We start from the raw sequence: 13,358 nt of genomic DNA on the forward strand, positions 1-13,358 counted from the left end.
ATTCCCTTTGTTTTCACTTTAAAATTTAAAAAGTTTAAATTTCATGCATTATAATAAACGAACTATTAAATCTCCAGACCAACACTGTTTAGTAATATGACAGCAAAGTTCTGTATCTGTACTGCCCAACTGAACACTTGAATTGTGGCTAGCATAGCCGATGGACTGAATTTTATATTTTAGTTAACTTTAATTAAACTTCAAAGAGACATGTGGCCAGTGACTATCATATTGGAGAGTGAAGCTCTAGACCCTTGGAGTAATGTCACAAAGAAATTCCAAATTATGGCTGAAATTATCTCTATCTCTTTCAGTACTTTTCATTATAAATCTCTAGTACCATGTACAATGTGAGGATAACTTTATCTCTTAGCTCTTTTAATTTTCTCAACTTTATCTTTCTTAGTTTTATAATAATTGCTGATAAAACAAAATTCACTTTTTTAAAGCAAAACTGTGAAAAAAATATATAGTGGTAGAGATCATTACCTTTGGTGAATATCTGGGTATTCACATATTATATCTGCCAAAGTTTTTAGGGAATCTAAAATTTTAAAAGAGTATTGTATTAAATTTGCATAGAATGCCATAAAAATTATATTTGATTAGATACAACTCTGTATATGCTGAATGAAATTAAAATATTATGGATAATTTCTTATTACTTTAGTTTATATGACTATAGAAACACTTCTTATTAAATTAGACCCTTAATACCTTTCAAAGCTTGAACTTGATTTTTTCCATATGGTGCAGATGAAAAATTACCACACAGAATAAAACAGGTTGGAGGTGCTGGTGAATAACCTAAAGAATAAAAGAGTAAAAGAACAATACTTTTCTAATCTACAAATCAAGTTAAAAACCCCTTAACCATGAATTTTTAATAAAAATTTATTATTTTAATGAAAATAACATTTTCATAACATTAAAGTAATAGAAATAATAGTACCCAATTATTGAGTACTTACTATAGGCCAGGCCCTGCACTGGCTTAATTCATCCTCAGAACGTCCATATAATCTGAGACTTGGGTTAAGTAACCTGCCCAAGGTAATAGGCTCGCACTTAAACCCAGGTTTGTTTTTGCTTTTGTTTAAAGATGGGGTCTCACTATGTTGGCCCACTGGTCTTGAACTTCAGGACTGATTCTTATTTATCATGACTATAAACACACACACACACACACACACACACAGGTTTTTCTCAATGTAAAAATTTTGGTCTTTAAAATAAAATCTAATTTAAATTATATCATTGCTAACCCAGTGTAGTTTTTTTTTAAAATAGAATACTCAAAAAGATAAATGTAAAAAAAGAACTTAGTTTTAAGACATGAACCCTCATAAGAGTTCACGAAAGAAAAAAAAAATAAGACCTACCAGAAAACATTATGCGAAGTTTTTCCAGTACTTCCACTTGGTCCAACCAAACATCAGATAAAAACACAAACATAGCATCTTTATTCTCCTCTTCTAGTTGTTTTAGTTTTGCAGAAGTCTTCACAGATGTATTAGAAGGCCCTCCAAAAAAATTAATACTTCCATAGTATGCCCTAGATAATTATAACATAATTAGCTTCTGTATACAACTAGAGATATTTTTCTAATAATTTTATAAATTTAGCTCCTTTTATCTAATGAAGTTATTTTCCAGTGTAAATAGGTGAAAATGTACTCTTTGTAACACTTTAAAAGTACAAGGTTATCGAAATATTCTAAAATAAGAAGCAATACAGAAGCAATAAATAAAATATTTAATAGGCTATATCTGTTTCTTAAAACTAACTAAAGCAAACATTAAAATAATAATTTCCTATGTTGCTGAAAGTAGGAGAAATGAGTACACCATTTGAACGATATCTAATAGAAACCTCAAAATATGTGTTAACCATCTATCCAAGCAATTCCACTTCTGGAATGATTAATCCTAAGAAATTAAGGATATACACAGAGACTAACCTATATTCCAGAACTGTGAAAAAATTATTCGACAGTTCCTTCAAAGCTCGGTTTTATTCAATGCTCACCAAGCAAGGGTCAGTAGGAAAGTGGATAATATACACACTCCCAGCCTCCACCACTTCTGCCCACTCTACACTGACATCTTGCAGTTCCCAGCTTAAATGCAAATACTCCAGAGGCCTCCTCTGAGGATCCCAAAAGAGGTTAGATTTCCCCATTATACACTCTTGTAGGAACCTGCACTTCTCCTTTGCAGATCTTATCAAATTTGTAATCAGGCCAGGTGGGTGGCTCACACCTGTAATCCCAGCACTTCGGGAAAAGCTAAAAAGCTCTTATTTCCTGGTGACATCTTAGCTGTCAAAATGTCCTAGTACCACATATTACTGTCTTTGTAGAGACGCTGGTGTATACAACATACTTAGGCAGCGGGACTGCTTGAGGTCAGGAGTTCGAAACCAGCCTCACCAACATGGTAAAAATTCACCCCATCTCTATTAACATTATGAAACTTAGCCAGGCATTGTGGTGGGCACCTATAATCCCAGCTACTTAGGGGGGGCTGAGGCAGGAGAATCGCCTAAACCTAGGAGACAGAGATCGTAGTGAGCTGAGATTGCACCACTGCGCTCCAGCTTGGGTGACAAAGCAAGATTAAAAAAAAAAAGTGTAATCGGCCAATTGTAATCGGGCGATTGTTTCATGTCTGTCTCCCCCACCTAGTCGCAATACAGTGTGTGCCCAAAACATATTTCCAAAACAATGTCATAAATCATGCTATAAAACACAAATCGTACTATAAAACTATTTTACAGTAATAGAAAAATATTGATAGCATATTAGATGAAAAACAGATTACAAAGCAAGGTACAGTACGTATCCATTTACAGTGCCAAAAAAAGGACCTGTGCATTCATGCATAAAAAGAAACTCTCCAGATATACATACATATCTTGTTATAGTAGATTTTTTTTTTTTTTTGAGATGGAGTCTTGCTCTGTCATCCAGGCTGGAGTACAGTGGTGCAGTGGCACAGTATCAGCTCACTGCAACGTCTATCTCCTGGGTTCAAGCAATTCTCTTGCCTCAGCCTCCCAAGTAGGTGGGATTATAGGCACATACTACCACATCCAGCTAATTTTTGTATTTTTAGTAGAGATGAAGTTTCACCATGTTGGCCAGGCTGGTTTTGAACTCCTGACCTCCATGAGATACCTACCTCGGCCTCCCAAGGTGCTGGGATTACGGTCATGAGCCACTGTGCCTGGCCAATTGATTCTTATTATTAGTGAGTTATATTCTATAAAGTCTCCACAAACAATTAATTGGCAAATACTGAACCACTGCTCCTTGGAAAAATCTGTACATATATAAAAATATATATGGATTGATTATAGTCTTAAGTCCTAAAACCAATTCATCCTGGTAGATTCTGTTTTAACAAATGAGAAAAGTTGGTTCAGAAATGGTAAGTGACTTGTCTGAGCCTGCTGCAAAAACAGGTGCCAGAGCTGAGATTCAAATGCCCCCTCCCCGCTCACAACTTCCCCCAGGACCAGAGATGCTTGCACTACCCTGCACTGCTCCCTGTAGTCTCTGTCCTCTGGTCATCTCTTAATGAGGCAGAAACAAGAGGGTAGTTCGGCTTTGTTCGCCCTCAGCTGGGAACATGCATGCCAGGCGACTCAAAATTTTTTGCTGTTCTGCTGCACATAAATGACCACTAGAGCATGACTTTGGGACGTACAAGAAAATTTTAGCACAAATCTGTAAACAATGAGGATCTACTGTATATAGACAGTCATGCACAGCATAACAACATTGCAGCAATGATGGACTGCATATATGACAGTGGTTTCATAGAATGATAATGGAACTGAAATGCTGTTATTCCATGGTGACATCTTAGCTGTCAAAATGTCCTAGTGTCACACATTACTGTGTTTGTAGAGACACTGGTGTATACAACCTACTGAGCTGCCACTTGTAGGAAAGTATAGCACATACAATAATGTATAATATGTAACACTTGATAATAATAAATGACTGTTACTAATGTATTTACGGTGCTTTTAATCATTATTTTAGAGCATACTCCTTTTACTTTTTTAAGTTAACTGTAGAACAGCCTCAGACAGATCCTTCAGGAGGTCCTTCAAGAAGGCATTGTTACTACAGATGGCAGCTGGATGAATTATTGCCCCTGAAGACCTTCCAGTGGATAAGACATGGAGGTGAAAGACAGTGATACAGATGACTCTAACTGTACATAGGCCTAGGTTAATACTTTGTCTTAGTTTTTATTTATTTATTTTGATTTTTTATTTGTCACCCAGTAAAAACTTTCTCTTAATTTTTAACAAAAAACATTTTAAAAAAATATAATGATGGAAGAAAATGGCTGGGCACAGCGGCTCATGCCTGTAATAATCACAGCATTTTGGGAGGCTAAGGCAGGAGGATTGCTTGAGGCCAGGAGTTCAAGACGAGCCTAAGCAACATAGTGAGACTCCCCCACCATCCCTACACAAAACATTTTTTTAAATTACCAGTCCTAGCTACTTGGGAAGCGAGGCAGGAGGAACACTTATGTCCAGGAATTTGATGCTGCAGTGAGCATAACTGCATCACTGTGCTCCAGCTGTTTCCACTTTGACACAAAGACTGATACTTGTAGTAACTGAGATATGATGTACTGTCTTACATTCAATCCTGCCAGTATTACCAAATTCTCATAGGGTATAAACCAAACATTTTAATACCTAGTAGTACTAGAGGGCTCAGTGGGTGGAAATCCAAAGGCATTGACATGAAACACTTGCTCTTCAAACCAACCTGAAAAAAAGTAACATCACTTTCATTTTTCCAATCCTCTCTGCTTGAAAGGACAAAATTATGTCACACAAAGCAATAATGCCAGGCTAATCTCATGCCCTGTGAACTAAACAGAGGTTGCCAACCTCAATGAACCACACAACAACTTTAGATCCAAAGAGAGTCTCAACTTACAAAGTCCATTTGATAGAAACAGATTTCAGAACTTTTAACTTTTCAATTTTGTAGTACGTGTTGAAATACAGATCAGGAAATGTTTTATTTTATGGCCCTATATAATTTTTTTTTCAACTTTATTGAGATACCATTCACATACTATACAATTCACCCTTTAAAAGTATGTAATTCAGGCTGGGCATGGTGGCTCATGCCTGTAATCCTAGCACTTTGGGAGGCCAATGTGGGTGGATTGCCTGAGCTCGGGAGTTTGAAACCAGCCTGGGCAACATGGTAAAATCCCATCTCTACTAAAATACAAAAAATTAGCCAGGCATAGTGGCACACAGCTGTAATCCCAGCTACTCACGAGGCTAAGGCACGAGAATCACTTGAACTTAGGAGGCAGAAGTTGCAGTGAGCCAAGATTGCACCACTGCACTCCAGCCTAGGTGACAGAACAAGACTGTCTCCATAAAACAAAAAAAAAAAGTGTATAATTCGGTGGTTTTTAGTATATTCACAAGTTGTGTAGCCATTACTACTAATTTTAGAACATTGTCATTACCCCAAAAAGATTTCTATTAGCCTATTAACAGTCTAAGAGTTATTTTGTCAAAAATATGCTCTTCATCCTATCAGGGTCTTGACATATATATATATATATATATATTATACAATATATATATAATACAATATATATTCTACAATATATATTACATATATAGTAGAATATATATTGTATTGTATATATATTATACAATTATATATATATTGTATAATATATATTATATATATATGCTCTTCTAATTAATGGTATCCCAAATTATATCATGTTCACACATTTTACCTAGTGCAGACATAGTTTTACTGTAGAGTGAGAAGGAGGACAGTAACAAAGTATACTGACTTACCTTCTGCTAAGACAAAGCATGCCTCTGTGTATAAACCACTATGGAACTGGTGCACAACAGTTAAGAAAAATAATCCTATGCTTGAGGCAGTAATAAAGTCAACATACATTTTGAGTTCAGCAGAACTTCTAAATAATTCAAAGACTTCCCATTTGAAACTGTGACCAGACCACAGCTTAGATAACAGCTTTAAAAAATTTACGTTTAAATGTCCCCATGCCACTATTACCAAGAGGTAATAGTGGCAGTGTGGATCATTCTTACCATGATATAAACTTTGTCAGTGATTTGTCTAGATTTTCCAAATAAGAGGAAATTAAAGTTGTTCTGCCTCTGTTTAGGGTTATATCTCTACATTACTACACCACCAACATAGAGAAGTTACATTGAGAACCCAAGTTGGCTGGGCACGGTGGCTCATGCCTGTAATCCCAGCACTTTGGGAGACCTAGGTGGGTGAAATCACCTGATGTCGGAAGTTCAAGACCAGCCTGACCAACACTGAGAAACCCCATCTCTACTAAAAATACAAAATTAGCTGGGCGTGGTGGCACATGCCTATAATCCCAGCTACTCGGGAGGCTGAGGCTGGAGAATCACTTGAACCTGGGAGGTGGAGGTTGTGGTGAGCTGATCACACCATTGCACTCCAGCCTGGTCAACAACAGCAAAACGCTGTCTCAAAAAGAAAAAACAGAGAACCCAATTAGGTAAATTCTAGAAGGATATATCATCAATTTCCCCAATTCACATAAAGCAGATTTAAAAAATACAGACAAGTGAAGGATATAGCTTTACTAAGGTCTAGTTGTACTGTTCCAGTAGGATCTTCCAAAAAAAATTTTCCCTAAAAAAAAAAAAGAAATCCACATTTATGTAACAAAACTATGACAAAAAAAACTAAACTACTGACAAGTTTGACAATGGAATACAGAAGGGAGAAAAGTGGATTTTAAAAACCAGCTATTATTTCTAGTCCAGGCTCTTCAATTTACAAGTCTGGTAACTCCAGACTAATCACTTAACTGAGACTCCTCACAGGTACAATGGAGAATGACTGTATAGATCAAAAAATGGCAAGAGGGACACTTGCTGTCTGCCATAAGGAGGGTCTCCCCAGGTACCTTCTAATATAGCCAACAGCATCTCCAAGTGACCAGGACATAGTCTGAAGCTTGCTTTTTCAGAAAACCTGTATTATCTGTTTTTTTTTTCTAAGGTTCAATTCAGGTAGTACTCTCAGTTTATCCAGAGGTCACTGGAGGCCTAATTTCAGGCTATGCAAACTGGGCTCCTGGACAAGACACTCTGTCCTGATGTCTACTCAGGAAACCAAACACAGACAAAAAAGATACTTGGTAACTAAGGCAAGTTTTTTTTTTTTTAACTATTATGAAAAAAGTTTATTTAACAAAAAAAAATCTAATATGAAAATGTAGGGCTAGGCATGGTAGCTCACGCCTGTAACCTGAACACTTTGGGAGGCTGAGGTGGGCACATCACAAGGTCAAGAGATTGAGACCATCCTGGCCAACATGATGAAACCCTGTCTCTACTAAAAATTGAAAAATTAGCTGGGCATGGTGGCGCTCACCTGTAATCCCAGCTACTCAGGAGGCTGAGGCAGAACTGCTTGAACCTGGGAGGCGGAGGTTGCAGTGAGATGAGATTGCGCCACTGCACTCCAGCCTGGTTATAGTAAAACAGGTCTTATGGAGAGGACATGGTTTCTCTGCTGAACACCCAGCCATCATTTATACTCATTCCAAGGCTTCCTTTTTTTTTTTTTTTTTTTTTTTAGTTTTATTTATTTAATTTTTTTAAGGACAGGGTTTCTCCATGTTGGTCAGGTTAGTCTCGAACTCCCGACCTCAGGTGATCCGCCTGCCTTGGCCTCCCAAAGTGCTGGGATTACAGGCGTGAGCCACCATGCCCGGCCTCATTCCAAGGCTTCTAACATAATGATACTATTTCCTCGTATTACCACCGTTCCAATATTGTTCTGCTGGTGAGCCAAGTTTTCAATAAAGAATACATTCTTGTACCTGCTACAATAATGTTCTATGTAACCGACATTTCATCAATCCAAGGCCAAAAATAAAAGTTTGATGCTTATTTAACTTACCTCTTTTAACTGGGTTATCATTCCAAGAACAATCACATCTCCGATTTTGGTTGTACTACCCAATAAGGTTTCTATTGTTTTAAGCTAAAATAAAGCAAAATAAATTTAAAGATTGTAAATACATTCTTTCAAGAAACTAAACTTTTAATGAATAAGTAAATTCAGGGTACACATTTTAGCATTTATAGCTACTTTACAGTAAAAAATCAAATAAAATGGAAATGAAGTTGTAAAATTAAACTCAGGATGTTTAATTTTGTCCTATACAAAAGCTGTAAGATCATGTATATGATGGCCTCGAAGAATCATGCCTAAAGAAGCACCACATCAACTCAGGCTCTTACCAGTAACTGAATCCACACCATATCATTATGAATAATGATAAGTACATTTATTTTTAAATATAAAAAAGAATATCAATTTTATTTTATTTGATAAGTACCTCTTGAAAATTAGCAACCTATTTAAAAATATATATTCTAATTTTACTATTTTAAAAGGCTCTCATTATTATTTATATTCTCAATCTGACCATTATATTTTTTTTATCAGAAAGTTAAAGGTAGTAAAAATTGGGACACCATTTTAAAAAATCCTTTCCATCAGGCTGGGTGCGATGGCTTACGCCTGTAATCCCAGCACTTTGGGAGGTTGAGGCAGGCGAATCATGAGGTCAGGAGTTTGAGACCAGCCTGGTCAACATGGTCAAACCCCATCTCTACTAAAAATACAAAAAATTAGCCGGGAGTGGTGGCGTGTGTCTGTAATACCAGCTACTCAGGAGGCTGAGGCAGGAGAATTGCTTGAACCCAGGAGGCAGATGTTGCAGTGAGTGGAGATCACACCATTGCACTCCATCCTGGGCAAAAGAGCAAGCCTCTGTCTCAAAAAAAAAAATCCTTTCCATCTTTTTCTATATGTAATCCTAATATATGTAAATACATACATATATAATTTATAACACACACCTATACAGTTTATTTAAAAGGATGAAATCATAGTATATGTACTATTCTGCAACTTAACTTTTTCCAGTTAATATTATCTTAGACATCTTTCTATTTTTCTACATATAATTATATTTCCTTCTGTTTAAAGAATAGCAATGTCTATATTATATATATGACCATTTATTTCACCAAACTCCTATTAAAGGACATTTAAGTTGTTCCCAGTTTTCTACTAATAAAAACAATGTTTAATATTTCTGTTCACCTTTCTTGGCCCACTACACATAAACTTTTTTTTTTTGAGATGGGGTTTCACATTGCCCAGGCTGGAGTGCAGTGGCAATATCATAGCTCACTGCAGCCTTAAACTAGGCTCAAGTAAACTTTCCACCTCAGCCCAAGTCACTAGGATTACAGGCACTAGCCACTGCATCCAGCTACAGATATAACTGTTGAAAGTTCTACACATTCTAGAAACATGATTGCTAAATAAAAGGATAATTTTTCATTTTTATAGAAATTACCAAGTGGAGTTTCTTTTATCTTTACTTTTTTTTTTTTTTTTTTTTGAGACTGAGTTTCGCTGTTGTTACCCAGACTGGAGTGCAATGGCATGATCTCGGCTCACCGCAACCTCCGCCTTCTGGGTTCAAGCAATTCTCCTGCCTCAGCCTCCCAAGTAGCTGGGACTACAGGTGCCCACCACCATGCCTAGCCAATTTTTGTATTTTTAGTAGAGACGGGGTTTCACCTCATTGACCAGGATGGTCTCGATCTCTTGACCTCGTGATCCACCCGCCTTGGCCTCCCAAAGTGCTGGGATTATAGGCATGAGCCACTGCGCCCGGCCTATTTTTATGTTTACTTATTACGAATAATTAATATTTACAATAGAAAAAGATTTAAAATATGGACAAGGAAGAAAAAAAATGTACACAATACCATCATTCTGTAATAATCACATTAATATTTAATAAGGAGTTACTCTTAAAAAATATGAACATAGGGCTGGGCGCAGTGACTCACACCTGCTTTCCCAGCACTTTGGGAGGCTGAGGTGGGTGGATCGCTTGAGGTCAGGAGTTTGAGACCCACCTGGCCAACATGGCTAAACCCCATCTCTACTAAAAATACAAGAAATTAGCCAGGCGTGAGCATCTGTAATCTCACTACTCGGGAGGATGAGGCAGGAGAATCACTTGAACCCGGGAGATAGAGGTTGCAGTGAGCCAAAATACTGCCACTGCACTCTAGCCTGGGCAACAAGAGCGAAACTCCATCTTAAAAAAAAAAAGTTATCAGAAAGCCAGTGTAGTATCCAAATAGACTAGGAAGACTAGGAATCTGTCTTGGAGGCCAGAGAGTATCTGGGCCCACCATCGTATCAGAGTCTTCTCAAAGGAAGCAGTAGCTTCTATTAGAGATTTGAGGGACACAGGATGCTAGGAATGGACTGTATCAATAGTGGGCCTGCAGCCAGTCCAGTTAGCTAAACAGTTACCAGTAATTTATTTTCATTTAAAATTCAATGAATTAGAATTAAGCAACAAATATTAAACGTACACACTTATACCCCCCTACATAACTAGGGTAATGTTCTAACCTGGAATTTGCTCCCGCTTTCATCAGGGTTAGAACCTATCACCGGAGGAGTAAATAATTCATGCCTGTGGGTCCTCTATAAAAAACAAAGATTCACATGAATTCCTTAAACAGACATTTAAAACTAAGATTCACTAAAATAGTACCCTGATGAAAAACTGTCCTTAAACTAATGTCACTATTACCTAGTCTCAACAAATTTGAAAACCCATATAATTTAATATACAAATATCTAGTAATATAATTTCTAAAATTTGAAAAAAAACTAAAAATTTTAAAGGTCTACTGAATGCATGGCTGCAGCACACTGTGGGCTAAGGATATGAAGACCAACTAGGTGTCACCCTCAGAGCACTGGGGCTAGTGAAAAAAAAGTGCCACCACACAACAAACTATGTGAGGGCTTACTATACCCCAGGCCAAAGGGGCCATTGAACAACAGCTCAAATGATAAATAAGATTTGGGTAGTAAGAAACAAAAGGAAGCTGAGATAAGACATTCCAGGCAGAGAAATTATAAGAGTTAAAGAGTACCTAGGAAGCTACGCAAAGTTTAGTACAGTCGAATCAGGGTTGCACAAGGCCAGAGATTAGTAAGAACATGAGACAAGGCCAGAGATTATTAAGATCCATGTGGGGAAACTTCCCTCCCCGACTCTCAGTCCATATAGTTTAGGTAGGATTGATGCCCCTTCTCCCTTCTAGAGATAGGAATTCAAGGTCTAGAAAGTCAAAGAACTCCATCCTTTTGGCCAGTGACTTGCTCAAGGACGAGCAGGTGCTTCAAAAGCTAGGTTCAAAAGAGACAGATTCAAGACTTTTGCTAGAAATACTAGAAAAAGAACTCTCTTTCCAAGAATTGCTAAGGCTACTAGTGGAGACCTTTGTCGCTTTACAGGGAGAAACTATTTGAAAGTAAAATCAATTTTTAAAAAGAGCTGGGACATGGAAAGAGGCAAATGACTCCTGACATTGTGTCAGCACCTGGAGCCAGCCAGGCTTGAAACTGATGGACTTCTAGACTTCATAATAAAGCTAAGCCAATATATTCCTTTTTCAGTTTTAGTCAATTTGGGTTTCTGTAACCTCCAACTCAAAAAGCCCTGACAATACCAACTTTGTATGCCCAGCCAAGAAGTTTATCTTATAGACAGTGAGAAACAAAGATTTTGAAGTAGGATAATGATAAAAATCAGATTCGTTTTCAAAATAATTGCAATGAAAATATGAATGGACTGAACTTCAACATGTTTATTTCACAGATGAATAAATGAGGCTCAGAAGGGATAAATGGCACACCCACAATAATAGAGTAGACTTCAAAACATATTTCAGAAAAAAAAAATGTGGTTTTTACTGAGCACCATCTCTGTATAAAGTATAGCACCAAATGTGGCAGAGGAGATAAACAAGGAATCTGCAGTCTGATCACAAAGATAAACATCTCAAATACAAGGCAGGGCCAAGTCTAGTCAGTGACAGAAAACTACACTCAATTCGAGCAGAAGGAGACTGCATCCAGCCAGGCGTGGTGGCACATGCCTGTAATCCTAGCACTTTGGAAGGCTGAGGCAGGCAGATCACTTGAGGTCACTTGAGGTCAGGAGTTTGAGACCAGCCTGGCCAACATGGTGAAACCGCTTCTCTACTAAAATGAAAAAATTAGCTGGGTGTAGTGGTACACACCTATAATCCTAGGAGATTGCATCCAACTGGAGATCAAGAAGGGCTCCAGAAAGGAGGAATCTGAGAAGGACCGTCCAAAATTAGGAAGGTTTCAACAGTGGAGATAAGAGAGAAGAGCAGTCAACAGGATAAACAAAGTCCCAGAAGAAGTGAAAGAAACAATAATTCCATACTTCAGTTTTGGCTCCAGCACAGAGTATGACTAGAGGAAAAGTAGAGATTAGGCCAATTATGTGTGAGAGAAGATCTTAAATATTAAGGAATCTGCATTTAATTCACTAGGCAGTGAATTTCCTTGAAAGACCTCTATGCAAAACCCATGAGGTGGCCAGAGCTACACTTTGGGCAGATTAACCTCGCAACACTATGTCAGCAATGGAAGCAGCAGAGGATGCTGGTTCCTCAAGGATCATTCTCTTCAACCTTCATTTAACCTACTGCTGACCATCTGCTCCTCCTTGAAGCCTTCTTGTGCTTCTGCCATATAACACCATCCTTGCCTGGCCCCTAAGTTCTGTCCTTTCCCCCTCTTCTCTCTCTCCTTTTTTTTGGATATAGTTTTGCTCTTGTTGCCCAGGCTGGAGTGCAATGGCACAATCAATCTCTGCCTCCCAGATAGAAGCGATTCTCCCATCTGAGCCTCCCAAGTAGCTCAGATTACAGGCGTACGCCACCACGCCCTGCTAATTTGCTTGTATTTAGTAGAGATAGGGTTTCACCATGTTAGTCAGGCTGGTCACAAACTCCTGACCTCAGGTGATCCACCCGCCTCAGCCTACCAAAGTGCTGGGATTACAGACATAAACCACCACACCCAGCCTCCCTCTTCTCTTTCTGTCACTTCTCTTTCTCCCAGGGTCTCATCCTTGCGGTTCCATTTTTTACTCTATGCAGATGCTCCCAAATCTCTCTCTTGCTTAGCTCCAGATGTACACTTCACTTGATACTTTCCTGGCAATCTTAACTCACATGCTTAAAACAGAACCTGCCATCACCTTCTACAAACATTCTCTTTCCCATGTAATGAATTAATCTATATTCTACTCTCTGACTCCAGGTCTTACTCATCTCTGATTCTCCACCCCGTCCCTTCTCCTTCACATCCAGACAGTCATCATGTTCTTAC

At 38.0% G+C, this 13,358-nt stretch overlaps 1 protein-coding gene across 1 annotated transcript in view; it reads right to left on the minus strand.

The window, feature by feature from the left end:
• Positions 1-13,358, minus strand: part of POLE2 (DNA polymerase epsilon 2, accessory subunit) — a 36,212-nt gene that overhangs the window by 10,054 nt on the left and 12,800 nt on the right. The window contains exons 6-13 of the mRNA XM_002753870.6: positions 10,548-10,622; positions 7,995-8,078; positions 6,660-6,716; positions 5,870-5,918; positions 4,727-4,799; positions 1,383-1,555; positions 718-807; positions 490-544 (exon numbers count right to left, since the gene is read on the minus strand). Of these exons, the coding sequence (XP_002753916.3) occupies positions 490-544; positions 718-807; positions 1,383-1,555; positions 4,727-4,799; positions 5,870-5,918; positions 6,660-6,716; positions 7,995-8,078; positions 10,548-10,622 (656 nt within the window). The remainder of the gene's footprint in view (positions 1-489; positions 545-717; positions 808-1,382; positions 1,556-4,726; positions 4,800-5,869; positions 5,919-6,659; positions 6,717-7,994; positions 8,079-10,547; positions 10,623-13,358) is intronic.

The sequence above is a fragment of the Callithrix jacchus genome, chromosome 8, assembly GCF_049354715.1.
Source record: "Callithrix jacchus isolate 240 chromosome 8, calJac240_pri, whole genome shotgun sequence".
NCBI lineage: Eukaryota > Metazoa > Chordata > Mammalia > Primates > Cebidae > Callithrix > Callithrix jacchus.